Below are 21,779 nucleotides of genomic sequence, written 5' to 3'. Positions count from 1 at the left end.
TTTCTTCTCTTTAACTGCATAAATATGTCAGAGAGGAACTCCGGCAGGCGGAGGTAAGGAATACGCACACAACCCGTTGTCGGCGTAACCCTAACCCTAAACACCGGGTGTGCATATTCTTTACCTCCGCTGAGTTTCTTTAATTTCATATCATGTGCTATTTTTTCACGATCTTCTTTCATTTGACTTAAACAATTTCAATTTTTGTTGCATTTCTGAACTTTCTGATGCTTAAAGATGGATATTAATTTGTACGAGTTTTTTTTCGCAAATGTAATTCTGGAGAATTGAAGAAACAAATCTTGTCTTACTCATTTTGCCCCAACTAAATTTAAGACAGGGCCGGCGGTAGGAAGTGCGGGGCCCAATTAGAGAATTGTAAATGAGACCCTCTACTCTACAAAAGCTGAAGACTGGCGTTTTATGCTAAGTGTGAGCGTCGAGAAATTGATATACTAAAAATTCTTTCGAGCATGTGTGCAGGGCCCTCTCTGGGCGCGGAGCCGAATTTGAACAAATTTAATTGGCTTAAAACCAGCCCTGCAAAGAGAGCGGAAATGATTTTCTAGAATAACCGTTTGATTATGTTACAGTGTTTTTAATGCATTTAGAGAAGATCATTTGCTTAGCTGTAAGGTAGTGAACATTTGTGAAAAATATTTTTTTCTCTAAGTCAAAAATGCAGTAAATCTTACTCCATTCTGTCCCACCCCTATATATTTTATAAAACGAATCTTGAAATTAAAAAAAATAAATTGTGATGTGTTTCAGTATGTATGTGTGCGCGCCCACCAATTTTTTTTTATCATAATCTACACTATCCCAAAGGTATTTGTAAAAAATTTCATTTAAAATTACCCATTTTTCTGGAAATTATGAAGAAACAAACTTGATTCAGGTGAATTATCTGAAACTTCTTTCCAACAAGGAAATAAATTTTTATGACTAATTCTGATATAATTGTAATCAGTAATTGTTCATTTAAAAAAAAATCTACACCATCTGGAAGGTATACGAAAAAAAATTCCGTTGAAAAATATCAATTTTTGTGGGAGTAATGAGGAAGCCAATTGTGACCAGTAGACACACATTTCTGTAGTTTCGCCATTAAATTTAGGTCCCTGCAGGTGCTTTAGAATTAACGTTTCATTTAATAAATATGTCGTAATTTAAAAAAAAATATTTCGGAAATATACTTAGCATGCACGTGATTTGGCGAAAGTAATGAATACGTACACCCGGTGTTTCGGAATAGGGTTTTTGTTAGGCCGAAAACACCTCCGCCAGTTATTTTATCTGAGACTGTGTTGAAACTAAATCAATTACAACTTGAAAGACACACGTAAAAACTGTTAACAGGGTGAAGTCAACCACGGGTATAATGTTTTAAACGAAATGATCAGTTTCTTTTTTCTTGTGTGTGCGTGTTTTTGAATAGCTAAATATGTCTTAAATGTGTTGTAAAATGGAAGTGACCTGAGACCTTTTGGAAATAAAGAAAATTCACTATAAGTGTGTTGGAAAGTTTTAAATAAAGTTTAGCAATATATACAAATGGGAAAACCAGTGTAAGGGACAGGTTAATTAATAACCGTAGTGACAAAGTAAAATTTAAAACAAAGCGGGACGGAAGATATTGTGGGAAAGTGAAGAAAATAATGAATTTATATATAAGAATACAAATATACATACGAGTAAACCTCGATCTCTTGCCCACCAGAAATAACATCCAAATCTTGCCCCAAATTACACAGTACCGAATAAAAAAAAATAATAAAATGCGTAAGGACACAAAAATGCAATATGGTCGTATTAGGAACGCTTAAGTTTGCTTGATCAGAACAGATAAGGGTCGAATAACAATAATGATTACGCATATGCACATATACGTGTACACATTAGCACTGGGAGAATGTGAATTGAAAGAGGATTGTGTAGCTTAAAAGTTCATTTTGCAAACATGTAATGGAAAGACCCCCGCCATTTTCTCGCATATTATTGGTTTTCTAAATGTTTTTTTTGGTCAAAAACCCACGTTTTCTGATACAGAGATTCCGGAAAATTGCCAAAAATTGGAATTTTGAAATAGCGGAATTCTAGGAATAGCTATTCAAAAACTCAGCCTAACTTTTTTTCTGTCTTCTCATTAATAAAAAGAAAAGGGTGGGGTTGAAAATATTTCCTTAGTATACATCATCATCATCATCATCATCAACATCGTTTAACGTCCGCTTTCCATGCTAGCATGGGTTGGACGATTTGACTGAGGACTGGTGAACCAGATGGCTACACCAGCCTCCAATCTGATATGGCAGAGTTTCTACAGCTGGATGCCAGACAGCTGCTCTGGCAATGATCATGCTCGGATAGTGCTGTTAGTGCTCCACTGGCACAGGTGCCGGTCATTGAATATGGTTCATCGAATATGGTTCAATTACGATTTCGATTTCACTTGCCTCAACAGGTATTCGCAAGCAGAGTTTAGTGTCCAATGAAGAAGTTGGCATGGGTGCCAGTCGTCGAATTTGGTTCGATTTCAGTTTCACTTGCCTCAACAGGTCTTCGCAAGCAGAGTTTAGTGTCCAATGAAGAAGAAGTTGGCATGGGTGCCAGTCGTCGAATTTGGTTCGATTTCAGTTTCACTTGCCTCAACAGGTCTTCGCAAGCAGAGTTTAGTGTCCAATGAAGAAGAAGTTGGCATGGGTGCCAGTCGTCGAATTTGGTTCGATTTCAGTTTCACTTGCCTCAACAGGTCTTCGCAAGCAGAGTTTAGTGTCCAATGAAGAAGAAGTTGGCATGGGTGCCAGTTGTCGAATTTGGTTCGATTTCAGTTTCACTTGCCTCAACAGGTCTTCGCAAGCAGAGTTTAGTGTCCAATGAAGAAGAAGTTGGCATGGGTGCCAGTCGTCGAATTTGGTTCGATTTCAGTTTCACTTGCCTTAACAGGTCTTCGCAAGCAGAGTTTAGTGTCCAATTAAGTAAACAGTTTAAGAGGATCCAAAATTTTAAAAAGAAATAAAAAAAAGTAGATTCAGTCAAATTTTTTAAACATAAAAGACCTGATGGATTAAAAGAGGGGTCAACAATGTTAAAAGAATTCTTTTGGATTCAAAGGAAAATTTAAACTATTGCAAAATATTTGATTGCTATATATATATATTTTTTTAATTTCTAACTCCAAGGTTTAGTGTCTCATTGCAGCCCCTGATGTTTAGGGATTCCTGAGCCATGACCTTTATATAAGTCTGGCCTTGTATTATATATATGATAGATATATGTATGTATATATGTATAAATGTATGTATGTATATGTATATATGTGTGTATATGTATGTACATGTGTATATATATGTGTATTTATATCTATATTTGTATATATTAACACACATCAATGTTTGTTTTTATGTTCAATTATAATAAAAACAATTTTACATTATTCTGATGGATTACTGCATATTTTTGTAGAGTAGTTTTGGCCAGTCAAGTCATTGTCAGGCAGTCCCACAATACCGTAATTAGCCAAAACTGCGAAGTCACTATCAATAATATTCTCGTTTAAGAGCAATAAGTATATGTGTATGTGTGTGTGTGTACATATATGTATGTATTGAAATGTGTTGGGTTAGGTTGCATTGATTGGTGTTAGAAGATAAATGCAAAGCCTTTGTCTAGCCCAGAGCTAGAAAAAAAAGATTTTTTTACCCATACCTGTGGTAATGAGATCCTCTGTATCTGTTAGTACGGCCTTTAAGATATTGTTTTACCTGTTGTATACATAAGAAGTAATACAGACGTATTAGCTCACCTATCAGTGACAACCGATAGCTGCTTGTACTGATAGGTACTTCTGTGTGCTTGTGTGTATGTATGCTTATAGATATATATATGTACTATAGGCACAGGCGTCACTGTGTTGTAAGAAGCCTGCTTTCTGGCCACATAGTTCCAGGTTCAGTCCTACTGCATGGCATCTTGGGCAAAGTGTCTTCTATTACAGCCTTGGGCCAACCAAAGCCTTGTGAGTGGATTTAGTAGCCGGAACCAGAAAGAAGCCCATCAGAAATATATATATATATATATATATATGTTTTATTTTATTTTTTTTATCTAGTTTCAGCTCATGAGTTGTGGCCATGCTGGGGCACCATATATATATATATATATATATATATATATATTAAATTCAAATTACGACAAACGTAAATAAACAAACGAAGTTTTGCTTTTAGAAGAGTTGAGATGTCTTAGAAAGTTAAAGAAGTGATTTTTTAAAAATCTCAATCGCAGAATAATGCTAATAATATAGCCCGAACAGGATATATTATTAGCATATATGTATATATATATATATATATATATATATATATATATATATATATATATATATATATATATATAAATACACATTAAGTACAGGACATAACCAACAAGTGAAAAACGTGTAAACATACAAGAGATAAGTACAGGACAAAATACAAAAGGAAGTCTAACTTTTCCTCAGTTGTCGACTGTTTATAACTCCCTATTTCATCAAAGAAGAATAAAATTCTCCAAACCACATATCTCTCACTATATGTAAACACACATAATGATTTTTTCCAGTTTGTAAATCTTACAAACTGTAAAAATGATTTTTCTAGATGTATTTACTAATCTCAGTGTGTGTTTACATATAGTTGAGAGATATACATGACTTGGAGAATTTTATTCTTCTTTCAAGCAAACAGCTATATTTTCTACCTTGGCTTTCAATATATATTTTGCATTTTTGGATCTGTTTGCTAAGCCACATAATCATTGCTTTTTTAACGATAATGATGATTTATTTTAATTTTGTATATATATATAATATAATATAGGATAAATTCTTTATAAGAATTTATCAAGTAGTCAGCGTGAAAAAACCTCATAATGAAAAAAGAACGAAAAATTTCGTAATGAAAAAATTCATTGTTTCTTCATAGATATATTTAATTATATATAAAGGGCATTAACTGTGTATCAATGCCTCACGCTATCGAGGGACTAAATAAGTAAAAAAAACTACCAAAAGTAAGCAACATATTTACCGAAAGCAAGGGAATGCAGCTTTTCAAAATTTATCTCTTAAAAACATTTAACTCAACGGTAAACCACTGGTTTCTCAATCAAATACAGAAAAAACTGTGAAGTAACCTGTATTCTTTTGTTCATCAGTACACGTATGGTCAAGATATATAAAAATAAACAAGAATCACCTACCATGATGTAGCCATCGCAGCAACGATGACTTTTGTTCACAATTACATATCCCTGAAAGAGATTTGAATTTATCCAGTTGCATTCTCGGTAAATATGTTGCTTACTTTTGGTAGTTTTTTTACTTATTTAGTCCCTCGATAGCGTGAGGCATTGATACACAGTTAATGCCATTTATATATAATTAAATATGTATATATATATATATATATATATATATATATATATCAACAATAATAATAATAATAGTGATGTGGATAATTACAAAATTGCATAGCATTAACTTTAATTCATTTAATATATGGGCACAGGAGTGGGTGTGTGGTAAGAAGCTTGCGTCCCAACCACATGGTTCCAGGTTCTGTCCCATTGCATGGCACCTTGGACTGACCAAAGCCTTGTGAGTTGATTTGGTAGATGGAAACTGAAAGAAGCCTGTCGTGCATATATATATATATATATATATATGTCATATACATATATGTATGTACATATTTGTGTGATGTGGCAGGGATTTGACGGCTGGGTGCCCTTCCTAACACCAACCACTCTGCAGAGTGGACTCGGTGCTTTATGTGTGGCACTAGCACAGGCGAGGATAGTTTTGGCATGATTTTTACAGCTGGATGCCCTTCCAGATGCCAACCACGTTACAATGTGGACTGGGTGCTTTTAACATGGCACCAACACTGACAGGGTCACCAAGTAACTTGCAAGACAAGGAATTAGGAGAGGGACAGTGGGGGCATTTGAGGACGGGAACTTGTGTCGGAGGATGAAAGGTTAGAGGGGAAGCAGGTGTCTTGCCACAACAGGGCGGTGGGGTGGGGGTGGGGTCATTAGAGGAGGTGATCCGGTATCAGATGATGAAAGGTTAGAGTGTAACAGAGAAATGGAGAGGTAGAAATAGGTGTCTTGCTATAGAGGAGGCAGATGGTAAGAGAGAGAGAGAGGGGGGTATAAGAAAGAGGCCAGAAACAAGTGTACTGATGTAGTCAGAGGGAAAACAAGAGGAGGAGGAGGAGAGAGAGAGTGACTAAGGGAAAGAGAGAGAGAGGGTAGGAAAGGGCAAAAGTGTAAGAGAGATGGTGTAGGGCTAAGGTATACTCACAAGTAACAAGAATATGAGTGTAGAATCTGGGTATAAAAATAGGGTGTGAGTGTTGGGGGTGGAGGAGCAGCGATACAGTTTGTATGTATGTATATATCTATGTGTGCATGTCTTTGTGTCTGTGTTTGTCTCCCCCCCCACCCCCACCACTTGATTGACAACCGGTGTTGGTGTGTTTATGCCCCTACGACTTAGAAGCTCAATAAACGAAACCTATGGAATAAGTACCAGTCTTTATAAGAAAAAAAAAGTCCTGGGATCAATTTGTTTAACTATGAACCATTCGTGACTGTGCTCCAGCACTGTTGTATTTCCCTCGGAAGACTCGCCGAGATAACACAACGAGTTGTACAATTTAATTATTACATTTATTATTCAATTGCATACAAAGAACGCACTCACCTAATGTTCGTTATAAATAAACAAAAGTCATGTCCGCCATATATATATCAATGACATTTTACTACGACAGTCACACAAGACAACAATGAAACAATGAACTCAGACGAACCACATTGACACACGGAACGTCAGACGAATTTCATATCTAACAGTCCATATAACAAGCATGGTCACAGTGGAATGACTGAAATGAAAGATGAAAGACTCACTGAATATCCTGTTGTCGCTGGGTAATTTTCACAATTGAATGCTTTCACAGATTTTGGAATAACACACCCACATAACTCGTTAGATTTTCTCTATTCATGGGAATTTTTCAAATGATTTTTCATCACTCCCAAGCAAATGGGAGTGGGGAAAGCTTTTTATGATCTTGCAAAATAATATAAATTTTTTTCTACCCCCTTCTTCCGATTTTGGCCAACTTATTTTTTGCACTACACACTTGAAACGATGGGAGAAGCCTTGAAGGTTAATAAAAAAATATTTTAGAAATTGACAATTGTCATTACAATCTCCACTTTCTTATTTTCCAACAGAAAATGAAACATAACTTCAAAATAATAGTGAATTTATAGGCGCAGGAATGGCTGTGTGGTAAGTAGCTTGCTTACCAACCACATGGTTCCGGGTTCATTTCCACTGCATGGCACCTTGGGCAAGTGTCTTCTACTATAGCCTCAGGCCGACCAAAGCCTTGTGAGTGGATTTGGTAGACGGAAACTGAAAGAAGCCCGTCGTATATATGTATATATATATATATATATATATATATATGTATGTTTGTGTGTCTGTGTTTGTCCCCCCAACATCGCTTGACATCTGATGTGATGTGTTTACGTCCCCGTAACTTAGCGGTTCGGCAAAAGTGACCGATAGAATAAGTACTAGGCTTCCAAGGAATAAGCCCTGGGGTCGATTTGCTCGACTAAAGGTGGTGCTCCAGCATGGCCACAGTCAAATGACTGAAACAAGTAAAAGATTAATTAAAAAAAATTTTTTTTCATTAATTATCCACCACGAATCCTAAAATTTCAGCTTTTTTACTTAAATTTTTAAAATCAATTTTAAGATAGGGACAGTATTTGTTTCTGTTTATAATTTCAAAACAATTTTCAGATGAAAAGGTATGTGATTTAAGGGAGATTTAGCTGTTGTTTCTAGCACATCCCACAACCACCTGGCGTCTTTCTTGTTTCTTTGTCACTCTGACATATATTAATGTTTCTTAATATTTTCCTCCCTATAAACACATTGGTGGTCCATTGTGGCTTGCAAGAAACAACAGCAAAAACAATTTCCTATTTAAATCTTTAACCCCACCCACATCAAGTGAGTCCATGTGTGCATGCGCGCGCGTGTGTGTGTGTAACAATATACATATATTGGGTTGTCCGGAAAGTTCATGCCAATTTTCCAAAAGGTTCTTCTCATTCAATTCACGTGGTACCCAAACATCGTAGTGATTTGTGTACCCAAGCTTTACCAGGTGCTCATGAACAACGGATTTTGATAGGTTGAGGCTTTCTGCCAATTCTCGGGTTGTGCAATGTGGGTTATTCTCAATTAATAACTTGATTTGTTTACGTACCACCAGCATGGATACCAATTCACGTGACACTGGTATCTGCTATGACTGCAATTTTGCTCGGCTTGGTAGGTCTTCATCTCAAGCATGACATAATGCCAAAGGTCCTCCATGAGGCCCAACGTTCAAAAGATGTTCTCTATGTGTCACCTGCACAGGTGCACTTGGCTTGACGGGTCCTCTAAAGCACAGCACATCGCCAAAAGGTCTCGGTCACCAGTCATTGCTTCTGTGTGGCCCCCAAGTTTGAAGATCATGCTTCACCACCTCTATGACAGATTCCCACAGTTAGAGATCAGCACTTCTTTACACACCTGTCCTCCTCCATATGCATCACATGACCATACCAGCACAGTCATCTCTCTTGCACACCACGTCTGATTCTTCTTATGCCTAATTTTTCTCTCAAGATGCTTACACTCTGTCGAACATGCACATCCAGCAAAGCATACTTGCTTTATTTCTTTCAAGCCTATGCATGTCCTTGCGTGTCATAGCCCATGTTTCACTGCCATGCAGCATAGCTGTTCACACACGGTTACATACAGACATCCCCCCACATACATATACACACATGTGTCTATGTGCATATGTTATGTGACAGTAAGATAAGGTCAATCATTTTTCATTTGTTTATCAGTTTCAAGGTTTAAAGAATTCAACTACTACTGTTACCTGGCACATCAGGTATGAATACAATAAAAAAATATGATGTTCGTCTATGGTGGTCCATGTGTCATGTAACAGTGCAACTGTCGTAGCTTCATGTTGAGCAATATATTCTTCTTCATCACCATCATCATTATCACCATGAAGTCATCACTGCATTTGAAAGAGCTGGATTTTGTTTATCAAAACTTACCCAATTAGAAAACAAACAGTCCAGGTTCAAACTGGAGATGAGACCTTATAACAAGCCTAAAATTTATAAATTCAGTTTTTTGAGCAATATTAGTTCAGCTGAATGCCAATCATACATGGTGATGACCACCACATCACTCCACTGACACATACATTTAAACAGTTTCCATTTTATAAATTCCATTCTCTCTTTCGCTTCCTTTTTTTCCACTGGGGAAACTCGTGTTTTCCATGCTGGCATGGGTTGTATGGTTTGATAGGAGCTAGGACGCCAGAGAACTGCAATGGGCTCTGATGTCTGCTTTGGCATGATTTCTACAATTAGATGTCATTTCTGAATATCAACCATTTCACCCAGAGTGGAACTGGGTGCTTTTTTGTGTGGCACTGTCACCATTGAGTTCACCAAGTAACTTGCAAGACAAGATCTCTTCAACTGAGGGTATCGGGGAGTAGTACTGTGGAAGGTGGCTATCTGCCAGGTGTGAAGAGGTTGAAGTGTGATATAGGAGCTGAAACAGGTGTGTTGCATTAGGGGGCAGGGAGGATACATAGCTCCCCCAGTGGAAAAAGAGGAAGAGAAAGAGAGAATGGAATTTGTAAGATGGAAACTGTTTAAATGTATGTGTCAGTAGAGTGATGTGGTGGTCATCACTGTGTATGACTGGTATTCAGCTGAACTAATATTGCTCAAAAAACTAAATTCATAAATTTTAGGCTTGTTATAAGGTCTCATCTCCAGTTTGAACCTGGACTGTTTGTTTTCTAATTGCGTAAGTTTTGATAAACAAAATCCAGCTCTTTCAAATGCAGTGATGACTTCATGAAAAATATTTAGCACTGATAACTGACAATCTCATTTTCATTGAGTGATATCTGCAAAAATGCTGACAAATCAAAAATTGTTAATTGCAAGTTAGACTTTGATTTTTTGGTGTTTATATAAAGAGAAAAGAGGAAGGCAGACAAATGGTTTCTTTGTTACAGAAAGAGAAGGAAAAGTTGCTGACAGACTAGAGAGATTTGAACACAGCCATGTTACATCTGGCACACTCAACGATCAGCCAGTCTGAACAACCAAATCTGTTACTAATCTAAAAATGGCAAGGGACACATGTACTCATTCTTCCAAGCTCTATTTCTCTGCACCCAATTGCATTAGCTGTACAACCAAACCAGGGCCTCACGGAAGCCAAGTGATTGAGCTCCTTTTGAGTGTTGGGCCTTACAGAAGCAATGACCGAAACCTTTGGCATTATGTCATACTTGAGAAGAAGACCCATCAAGCCAAGGAAAATTGCAGTCATTCTGAGCCAAACTGCACCCCTCTTCATAGGTGACACCTATCTCGGTCAAGTCTTCCCACAGTCTCTTGCCTCATCTTCACTGGCCATCCTCTTTTTCTCCTGTCCACTTGATGGCTGCCCTTGTGGCCAAGCAGCTTCCTTCTCTGCATCTGGCCATGTGATATTGGCCAAGCAGCTCTTTTCATGATTGTTTGTTTGTGATGTGGTCATGGCAGATTATTTTCAGGATATTTCTTAGGCACCAGGAATGAAAAGCATTCACAATGTTGCAGATTCTCTCCCTTTGCCTCTATGTTTTACTTGCGTTCAATGCTGTAGGAATAACATCATCATCATCATCATTTAACGTCCGCTTTCCATGCTAGCATGGGTTGGACGATTTGACTGAGGACTGGTGAAACCAGATGGCTACACCAGGCTCCAATCTGATTTGGCAGAGTTTCTACAGCTGGATGCCCTTCCTAACGCCAACGGCTGTGCTCGAAATGGTGTATTTTATGTGCCACCTGCACAGGAGATGCATATAGATGAAGTTCAATCCCTTGGTGTCTGAAAGAGAATCACCAAATAAGTCTCAATCATTGGACAACTGCCATCATTCTGCCACATCTAATCTTGATCTCAGTTTCCGCCTAGGTACATAATGAACCGGAAAATTGAATATTTTGTCCAGTAAAATTAAACAATAAAAAAAACAGAAATTATTATGATTTTATTCTCATTCTTTAATTTTAGAGAAAAAAATGTTGTGCTTGAAATTGAAACCAAAATGTTTGAAGATTTTTATGAAAAGCAAGACCTCAATTCGGTGATGTTAAACGCATCAAATAACACATCTTCATTTGGATCAACTGGAGAGATTTCTCGACCAATTGGCAGAAAACGAAGCAAAGTTCGTAACACAATTGATCGTACACTACGCTTAACGACAAACCAAAAATGTGACATTGCACAGAAGACTGTTGAAAAACTGAAAACTGAAATAAAGAAATCTACAGATGAAGCTGAAAAAGTGGTCGATACGTATAAAGTGAGTTTGTTATAATTATTTGGGATTTTCTGTTTCTCTATAAAATTGTCTCAGTGATTTTTAAAAAAATTCTGCAGGTATGGCTGCGTGATAAAGAAGGTTGTTGAGATGTTATCTCAGAACAAATACTGCAGGAACTGGTCTATTGACAGTATGATACGTAGATGGCTATTTTAATTAATAACTGCCTCAGTTGCATATCTGAGCTATATATATACATGTATATATATATATATATATATATATATATATATATATATATATATATATATATATATATATATATATATATATTTATACAAAATAAACATTGCAGAATGAACTTAATATTTCTTTTATTACATAATTTATATTCAATTCAACAATTCACATTTTGACCAATCTTGTGCCATGTTCATTAGCATGTCAGTAATCGTTGATTTAATCATATATATATATTTAACAAAGTAAAAGCAATACTTAACAATAAGATAAAATCCCTGTGATGGCAAGAGATTGTGCAATTTGCAAACATTTCCCTCCACCACCATTACCCGAACTTCGAGCACCTCCTCTGTAATTTCCAACAGTATGGAATATTAAAAAGGCATTTTTTTTTTGCATGTGACACAGAAAAAAAGAAAAATATTCTGCTAAAAAAACAGATATTTGCATTTTACATTTAAACCATTTCTGTTTTAGGCAACAAGTGAACAATATGAATTAGAACTTAGTGATTTAAAGAAAGAAAGAATGGAGTTTGAACGTGATATTGTCAAAGGAGCGAGGAATCCAGACAGTAAGAAAACAACAGCAGAACGAGTTATTCGATATTTTGAAGACCGATTCAGAGCAAAGGTCAGTTTTAATTCTTCGATATTCAAACTACTCTGTCAAATTCAAAGCTTATTTATTCATATTGCTTTGAATTAATCCTGCATTATCTCATTGCTTTGGAATTTCGATAATGTGATTGTTTATTTTTTGAAGACATTGTAGGGTAAGGGTTAGGGTTGGAACAGGTCAATTTGTATATAAGACTAGTAGAGTAGTGAAACCGAATATGGATGGTTTAAGTTCTAAGTGGTTAGGTGTTCTGTTCTTACTTTTCAAGATAATTTTTTTTTAATTATCTGTCTAACCTTTGCCACATTCCAGGGAGAAAAACTAGAAGTAGTTGATAGCTTCTGCTATCTCGGTGACCAAATTAGTAGTCGGGGAGGATGCGCTGAAAGTGTAGCTGCTAGAATAAGAATAGCCTGGGCAAAATTCAGAGAGCTCTTACCTCTGCTGGTGACAGAGTAAAGGCCAGACTGTATGACGCATGTGTACGAACTGCCATGCTACATGGCAGTGAAACATGGGCCGTGACTGCTGAGGACATGCGTAAGCTCGCAAGAAATGAAGCCAGTATGCTCTGATGGATGTGTAATGTCAGTGTGCATACTCGACAGAGTGTAAGTACCTTGAGAGAAAAGTTGAACCTAAGGAGCATCAGTTGTGGTGTGCAAGAGACGATTGCACTGGTATGGTCATGTGGCAAGAATGGATGAGGATAGCTATGTGTGAAAAAGTGCCACACCCTAGTGGTTGAGGGAACCTGTAGAAGGGGTAGACCCAGGAAGACCTGAGATGAGTTGGTGAAGCACGACCTTCGCACTTTAGGCCTCACCGAGGCAATGACTAGCGACTGGGACCTTTGGAAATATGCAATACGTGAGAAGACCCGGCAAGCCAAGTGAGAGCATAATCTGTGGCCTCTGCCAGAAGTGTAGCCAGCTCACTTATTCATATCTTTACTTCATTGGACACTAAACTCTGCTTGTGAAGACCTGTTGAGGCAAGTGAATTGGAATCGAAATCGAACCAAATTCGACGACTGGCACCCATGCCAACCTCTCCTTCATTGGACACTAACTCTGCTTGCGAAGACCTGTTGAGGCAAGTGAAATCGAAATCGTAATTGAACCATATTCAATGACTGGCACCTGTGCCAGTGGAGCACTAACAGCACCGTCCAAGCGTGATCATTGCCAGAGCAGCTGTCTGGCTTCCGTGCTAGTGGCATGTAAATAGCACCATTTGAGTATGATCGTTACCAGCGTCGCCTTACTGGCACATGTGCCGGTGGCACATTAGAAAATCTTCCAGCGAAGTCGTTGCCAGTGCCGCTGAACTGGCTCCTGTGCAGGTGGCACATAAAAAACACCATTTTGAGCGTGACCGTTGCCAGTACCACACGACTGGCCCTCGTGCCGGTGGCACGTAAAAGCACCCACTACACTCTCGGAGTCGTTGATGTTAGGAAGGGCATCCAGCTGTAGAAACATTGCCAAATCAGATTGGAGCCTGGTGCAGCCATCCGGTTCACCAGTCCTCAGTCAAATCGTCCAACCCATGCTAGCATGGAAAGCGGACGTTAAACGATGACGATGTCTTTAACTTTTGTTTTAGCCTACAAATGGTGGCCATGCTGGGGCATTGTAATTTATTTATATTGTATGTGTTGCAATTTAGGCACAGACATGGCAGTGTGGATGAAAAATTTGCTTTCCAGCCATATAGTTTTTGGTTCACTCCCACGGCGTGGCACCATGAGCAAGTGTCTTCTGCTGAAGCCTTGGGCTGACCAGAGCCTTGTGAGTGGATTTGGTAGATGGAAACTGAAAGAAGGTCATCATATACATGTGTGTGTGTGTGTGTGTGTGTGTGATATGTATATTTTCTTTTTTTCTTTTACTTGTTTCAGTCATTTGACTGCAGCCATGCTGGAGCATCGCCTTTAGTCAAACAAATTGACCCCAGGACTTATTCTTTGTAAGCATAGTACTTATCATTATATATATATATATATATGTCAGGTGTATGTGTTATACTTCATTAGACATATACTGAAATGAAAATCTAAAATTTGAAACTTATATCTCTTGTATATTGTCAGGATGCTCTCATTGAAAAATTCCGTCTGAAAATCTCAACTCAGAGAACGCAGATGAAAAAGCTCCTTCTTCAACTCAAGCAGGTACATGTTAAAATTTACTTTTAAATCTTGGTTTCAAACTTTGGCCCGGTGTTCAGGTGGTACTGGTTTTATTGACCCCGAAAGGAAGAAAGGCAAGGTTGACCTCAGTGGAATTTGAACTTGCCCGTTCCTGTCAAACCATCCAACCCATGCCAGCATTGAAAATGGACATGAAATGATGATGATGGTGATGGTGATGATGATGATGATGATGATGATGATGATGCTCAATATGAAAATTTGCATATGAACAAACTGTTAGATCTACAGGGAGAAAATGAAATTCTGTATCATTCATACATGCATTTCTTGGGGAAGGGTTTAGTAAAAACCATGAACCCTTCTACTAAGGGTTAACAGATACCATTGACCCTTCTACTTCACTGGTACTTTATTCTATTGACCCTAAAAGAATAAAAAGCAAAGTTGACCTTGGTGGGATTTGAACTTGACATGTAAGGATTTGGAAGAAATGCTGTTAACAATTCTGTCATCTCACAGCCAAAGGATTGGGAATTGAATAAAGAGATAAATCATTTATAAAATGGTTTCTCTTTTGTATATTTTCAGAAAGAAGAAATGGGTGAAGTGTTGCATGCTGTTGATTTTAATCAGTTGAAGATTGAGAACCAACAATATATGGAAAAAATTGAAGAGCGAAACCATGACCTCCTCCATCTAAAACAAGAAGCTGGGAAAACTCAACAAGCTCTAAATTCAATCAAAGTAAGATGTAGCATCTAATTAAGTTCGCTGACCACGACATTCAAATTTTTTTTCTCCTTATTCTTTCTGTTGAAGAGCATAGCTCGAAACGTTAAAGACTTTCTCTATTCTCAAGCGTTAAACTAATACATCCATTTGTTGTTTACACCACCTGTCCTCGTCTGTTGTTGTTTTCTTCGTAAATTCTCCCATACATATATATATATATATATATATATATATAATAAATGATTACTAGAACTTAATTAGATGCCACATCATCCTGTCAAGTTGTTAGAAGATGATAGGGGTTCGCTCCCCTGCTTGCAATATATGTTGGGTGCAGATTGCATCGATAACCAGTTAGAGAAAGCCTCCTCTCAGTGTTAAAATGGTAGTAATGTCGGTTTGTACTGAACAGCCATGTTGAAGTGGCAACAAACATTACTTGTTAGCAGAGTTAATACTTTCGTCTCTCATTTTTTTTATCTTGCTATTTTGCTTGTTGTTCTTGTGTATAATTTGCAGAAAAAGCTTCAAGAATTGGTGACAGAATCAAAGAAACTGGAAACAGAAATCAAGATCCAAGAAGATCTTCAAGCTAGGATTGATGCCGAATTCGAGCAGGTCACAGAAGTATGTTGGTGTTTTTTGATGTTGTTGTAGTGAGAAAAGAAGGGGGCAGTAAACAGCCCTGACTTTCTGTATCTTGTCTCCATCTGCTAAGATTTATACGGGTTGATGTTCAATAGTTTTGCGCATCTGTTGTTCAACATCAGCAGAAATATAAAATAATAATTTATTGCTTACCAACCACATGGTTCTGGGTTCAGTTCAACTGCGTGGCACCTTGGGCAAGTGTCTTCTACTATAGCCTTGGGCCGAGCAAAGCCTTGTGAGTGGATTTGGTAGATGGAAACTGAAAGAAGCCCGTCATATATATATGTATGTATATGTTTGTGTATCTGTGTTTGTTCCCCCAACATCGCTTGACAACCGATGCTGGTGTGTTTACCTCCCCATCACTTAGTGGTTCGGCAAGAGAGACCGATAGAATAAGTACTAGGCTTACAAAGAATAAGTCTTGGGGCCAATTTGCTTGATTAAAGGTGGTGCTCCAGCATGGCCGCAGTCAAATGACTGAAACAAGTAAAAGAGTAAAAGAATATGTGCATGTGTGGTGTGTGTTGGTGTGTTTACACCCTGTGACTCTTAAAAATTTCAGGCCTTGTGCTTATTGTAGAAAGGACTGCTACTGTTTTTGCTGTTGTTGCTGTTGTTGTTGTTGTTGTTGTTATTCTTCTTCTTCTTGTGGTTATCATGCTGTCATTCTATATTCCAGCAAAAACTACAAGCAGGGAAGACAAACGAAAATCTAAAGGAACATTTATCGGACTATCAGGTTCCAGCTGTCATGGATTTCGTCACCGAGTCTGCTAAACTGAGAGAACTGCAGAAAATGAAGAAAACTTGGCAGAGAAAAGTTGAAATTATTAAAGTAAACAATATTTTTATACCAGTGATATAATGGGTGGAATAAACTACGTACATCATAGATAAAGCATATCTTTACTAACCTAGTACACCCACCGACATAGTTAAGCCCTGTACGGTGGTCGGCATTAGGAAGGGCTTCTAACTGTAGAAACCAAACCAAATCAGACTGGAACCTGGTGCAGCTTTCCATCTTGCCACCTCTGGTAAAACCATTCAACTGGTACATATTCTGATGGTCTCTTTTACTGAACTGCTAGATTACAGAGATGTAAACACACCAATATCAGTTGTCAAGGAGTGGTGGGGGAACAAACACACACACAGATACTCATAATGGGCTTCTTTCAGTTTCCATCTACCAAATCCACTCATAAGGTTTTGGTCAGCCCAAGGCTATAGTAGAAGAGACACTTGCCCAAGGTGCCACACAGTGGGACTGAACCTGGAACCATGTGATTGGAGATGTAATTACATGGCAAGTGTTTTCCAGGTGTAATTGTGTGTTGAAACTGAACCCTTTGGCAATCAAATTATTCTGTCAAATATAAAACTTATTTAGTCACGTTGATTTGGGGCAGTCAAGCATTATCTCATCATCATCGTTTAACGTCCGCTTTCCATGCTAGCATGGGTTGGACGATTTGACTGAGGACTGGTGAAACCGGATGGCAACACCAGGCTCCAGTCTGATTTGGCAGAGTTTCTACAGCTGGATGCCCTTCCTAACGCCAACCACATCGTTTAATGTCTATCTTCCTTGCTAGCATGGGTGAGACGGATGACAGAAGCCAGCCAAGTAGAAAAACTACCCTAGGCTACTGTGTCTGTTTTGGCAGGATTTTATGGCTGGATGCCCTTCCAACCACTCCGCAGAATGGACTCAACTTGCTTGTGCTTGTGCCACCTAAAAAGCACTAAGTCCACTCTGCTGAGTGGTTGGTGTTAGGAAGGGCATCCAGCTGTAAAAATCCTGCCAAAACAGTCACAGAAGTCTGGTGCAGGCTTTGGACTGGCTGGACCTTGTGGTACTGTCCCACCCAAGCTAGCCTATGCAGATGGATGTTAAACAATGATGATGATGACAATGATGACGATGACCATTAAATTCACTCAAACATTTATTGTTTGCAACATATATCAAAATTTTTGTTGTTTATTGCAACCTGACCACTGAGGAAGTGTGTTGCATCTAGAAATTTCTAATTAGATTATATATTGCTTGGACTGGTTTCTTTGCTGTTATTTTTGTTGGCACAGGTCAAGCGTTCTGGTTGAGTGCACGCAGCACATGACTTTAGACATTTAGCTATCTTTCTACTGTATTCCTTCTTCGTTTGTTCATTCTCTCTTCTTTTGACATCTTTTTATGACCAATACTATGTGAGTCGGTAAATTGATGGTTTCAAGGACGGACTTTCTGGACAAGTTATAAAGGGGCAAAAAGGTGTGAGGCATCTATGTGTAGTTATGCCAATATGTGATGGTTCACCCATCAGATATGACGAAAACCTAACAGGAGATTCTTGCCTCTCACAAAATAGAAACATTTCTTATGGCATCAGTAGACAAAATAGAAAAGGTATTACCCTGGGGGATTGTGAGAGAGGTAGTAGAGTAGTAGTAGTAGTAGTAGTAGTAGTAGTAGTAGTAGTAGTAGTTGTTGTTGTGGTCATGGTAGCAGTAGTGGTACCTATTGTTGTTGGTGTAGTAGCTGTGTTGGTGGCAGAAGTGCCGATACTAGTGGTAATTGCAGTCGTAGGAGTGGTGGTGGTAGTAGTAGTAGTAGTAGTAGTAGTAGTAGTATATATACTACCAATACCAGTAAATATGAGGATATTAGCAATAATGAAAATAACTAGGACAATAATCCAAGTGGCAAGTTTGCAGACATTAAAAAGGTAAAAATAATTAGCAATAAATAGCATAATATTGCAACTAATTAAATATAATTAAAAACTTGGTTGAGTTAGAAGTAGGTAACTGAAATAGTTTTTTTCTCAGTAAATGAATTCATCCCCCCCCCCCCCCCCATATACATGAATAACACCGATATGTAGATAAATAGAAAAATATGTTGAAAAATGATTAAGTATATGGCGGTGCTCTAGCATGGCCACAGTCATTGGACTGAAACCTATAAAAGAATAAAAGAGAGGAGAAAAAAAAAGGAAAAAGAGAAGGTGTTAAGATGCGGTATGTTTTGTAAGAAACAGGGGTGTTATCCCGTTTAGACTTGTAATTGAGGCTGGGTTTGTATTCACGTACACAGGTAGACTCAGTGACTTGTCTCAGTATGGCATCAGAGGCATGTGACCGTAGTCCTAATGCTGTGCAAGTCTGAACGGGAGATGGCTAGGTCTGGTCCAACTAAGCCAGCGTCCATTGCGGGATTTTTCTACAAGCTGAAGTAAAAGTAAGGGTCCACCTAGTTTGTTGTGGATGGAACAGACATGTGGTCATGTCATACTTCCAAAGTTATTCTTTAGTACAAGTTAGGCTCTTTTAATGCTGGGGTTGAGATCCTTGGTCTTATTGTGTTTACGTGTAAGTTTATGGGTGTAATCAGAGAGAAGCAGGGACCTTGCTAACGTAAATTTTGCCTCTAAGGAAAAGCATCAGCATAAGGTGGCATGCAGACCCCTTTGTTGAAGGACACATTAGTGGGGTAGATTCCCCTCATGTCAAAAGACCTGTCTCATTTATCATCGTCGTTTAACATCCGCTTTCCATGCTAGTATGGGTTGGACGATTTAACTGAGGACTGGTGTACCAGATGGCTATACCAGGCTCCAATCTGATCTGGCAGAGTTTCTATAGTTGGATGCCCTTCATAACACCAACCACTCCGAGAGTGTAGTGGGTGCATTTACGTGCCACCAGCATGAAGGCTAGTCAGGCGGTACTGGCAACGGCCACACTCAAAATGATGTATTTTACGTGCTACCTGCACAGGAGCCAGTCTGTGCAGAAAAAACATCATCAGGCATATTGTGAATATTAGGTTACTGGTGGTAATAGTGTACTGTCCACGTCAGTTTAGCAAAGCATTTTTTCTATATCCTAGCCTGCGTTTTAGCCAATCACTATCTTAGCATATTTGCATGGGTGTTAAAAATAATGGAAAATTCCATACAGTTTCATCCCAAATGATGGTTGTAAATTGACACGAATGAGAAATACAAACCAGAGAAGAAAACAAGTATTGGTGGAAGACGGTAGAAATTCAAGAGGAAACAGATAAATGTAGAGGCTTCAAAGATCACTTGAACCAAATACATAACTACACCCTTGACATTCAGCTTAACAGGTGGAAGTAAACTTTGTGACAGACTGAAAACTAAACATTGTGATTTGGAGAACAGCCACAATGCAAACTTTAGTCTATTGAATTGATAACAAGCATGAGTTTTATTTTGTAGTTGAGTCACAAGCCAGAATAAGAGCAGCCTTATCAGGGGGGGGGGGGTATGGGAAAAAGGAAGTGACCTATTTATTACGAGAGTGGTATTAGAGATGTGATTTGCATGTTATGCATCTAAAACAGTTTGATGTGATGGTCATTTATTTTTAGAAGCTATAGTGAGACCAGTAATGCTGCTATTATTATCATTATTATTAAAGCGGTGAACTGGCAGAATAGTTAGCATGCCTGACAAAATGCTTAGTGGCATTTCTTTCGTTTTAATGCTCAGAGTTCAAATTCTACCAAGGTCAACTTTGTCTTTCATTCTTTCAGGGTCAATGTAATCGACTAGTTCCCTCCCTCCAAATTTTTCCCATCGCTACATTCTGAGTTCTAATTCCACCGATGTCGACTATCATAGTGCTGAGAAATTAAGTACCAGTTGAGTACTGGGCTACTAGTCCCCCACCCCTAAAAATTTCAGGCCTTGTGCCTAATGTAGAAAGTATTATTATCATTATCATTATAACTACCACTACTACAACTACAAATATATAAAGAAACTTGAATCCATCCATATGTTCTGTCTGCAACATAAAAAATCAAATGTCAAAATTTTTGGAAAATCTGATATTTCTAGTATCAAAAACATGCTGTTGCTGATTGCAGGACATTCTTGAATGTAAGATCATAAGTTCACTTCTCAATCGTGTCATAAGATGCCCCTGTGCCAGTGTCACATAAAAAGAACCCAGTACACTCTGTAAAGTGGTTGGTGTTAGGAAGGGCATCCGGCCATAGAAACCATGCCAAGATAGACAATTGAAGGCTTCGTGCAGCTTTCTGGCTTGCCAGCTCATGACAAACTGTCCAACCCATGCCAGCATGGAAAACAGATGCTAAATGACGATGATGATGATATTTATTTCCAATTTCACTTATTTTTTTAATTTCTATATTTTGTCTCACAGATAAGTTACAATTCTCACCAAAAGAAATGGCTGGTACTGAAGAAATTCTCTGAAGAAATTCAAAGATGAAGAGAACCAGGACAATTCTTTCATATAACCAAATGGACATAACAGACTTTCTAAGTGTGTTTGTGTATGAGTGCCAAATTGTGGCATTTTAATAGAGTGTGCATAATTATTATATCATCAGCTTCAGAAACATATGTAACAAGCGTTTTACCTGTTCCATTCCCTCAATATTACGATGGACAGCTTACAAATTTTGCTTAAGAATTTATTGAAATTCTATGAATGGTTGCGAACATGAGGTTGTCAGTTTGCTTACTCTGGCAGACTAATTAATTGCCAGTATTTGTAATTATTTCTTATTAATTATTATGTATTGAAGAGCTGTGTGTTGAAGAATCGGTGGAGGGAGGGATGAGATTTCTTATGATGCTGTATGTCACAATGGCACCCTCTGTGAGGGGTTGAGGATCCGAGAAAGGAAAGGAAGAAGGAGTGAGTTCATATCCCTAATTAGGATGTGGTCTTTTCATACGTTTCACTCTGAAAAAAAACGTTAAAGGCAATTTAGCTGTTGATTTTAGTACATCTACACCATTGGGATATTTTAAAAAACTTTTTCCTATTACTCAAACGAAAAATAAATAAATCTAAAACTT

The 21,779-nt window shown here is 38.0% G+C and overlaps 2 protein-coding genes across 9 annotated transcripts in view; one reads left to right on the top strand and one right to left on the bottom strand.

Annotated features, from left to right (window-relative positions):
* Positions 1–6,870, bottom strand: part of LOC106874805 (uncharacterized) — a 19,612-nt gene extending 12,742 nt beyond the window's left edge. The window contains exons 1-3 of one of the 6 annotated variants that reach the window (XM_089364064.1): positions 6,752–6,803; positions 3,709–3,764; positions 1,693–2,948 (exon numbers count right to left, since the gene is read on the bottom strand). In XM_089364064.1, the coding sequence (XP_089220190.1) occupies positions 1,693–1,729 (37 nt within the window). In that variant the 5' untranslated portion in view covers positions 1,730–2,948; positions 3,709–3,764; positions 6,752–6,803. Of the gene's footprint in view, positions 1–1,692; positions 2,949–3,708; positions 4,025–5,241; positions 5,295–6,751 lie in introns of those variants that run through there. The other 5 variants (XM_089364066.1, XM_089364065.1, XM_014922661.3 and 2 more) reach the window with 5 other exon arrangements.
* The window catches only part of LOC106874803 (cilia- and flagella-associated protein 263), a 22,619-nt gene extending 840 nt beyond the window's left edge, over positions 1–21,779 (top strand). Inside the window, exons 1-8 of one of the 3 annotated variants that reach the window (XM_089364061.1) lie at positions 5,022–5,328; positions 11,243–11,537; positions 12,219–12,374; positions 14,458–14,538; positions 15,109–15,264; positions 15,772–15,879; positions 16,586–16,741; positions 21,115–21,779. In XM_089364061.1, coding sequence (XP_089220187.1) covers positions 11,277–11,537; positions 12,219–12,374; positions 14,458–14,538; positions 15,109–15,264; positions 15,772–15,879; positions 16,586–16,741; positions 21,115–21,183 — 987 coding nt within the window. In that variant the 5' untranslated portion in view covers positions 5,022–5,328; positions 11,243–11,276 and the 3' untranslated portion in view covers positions 21,184–21,779. Of the gene's footprint in view, positions 1–5,021; positions 5,329–6,847; positions 6,982–11,242; positions 11,538–12,218; positions 12,375–14,457; positions 14,539–15,108; positions 15,265–15,771; positions 15,880–16,585; positions 16,742–21,114 lie in introns of those variants that run through there. The other 2 variants (XM_052973975.2, XM_014922659.3) reach the window with 2 other exon arrangements.

This window comes from Octopus bimaculoides, chromosome 16 (assembly GCF_046866305.1).
Source record: "Octopus bimaculoides isolate indiv1 chromosome 16, ASM4686630v1, whole genome shotgun sequence".
In the NCBI taxonomy this organism is placed as follows: domain Eukaryota; kingdom Metazoa; phylum Mollusca; class Cephalopoda; order Octopoda; family Octopodidae; genus Octopus; species Octopus bimaculoides.
Note: the sequence above shows the minus strand (reverse complement) of the source record. Positions and strands in the feature narration are given on the sequence as shown.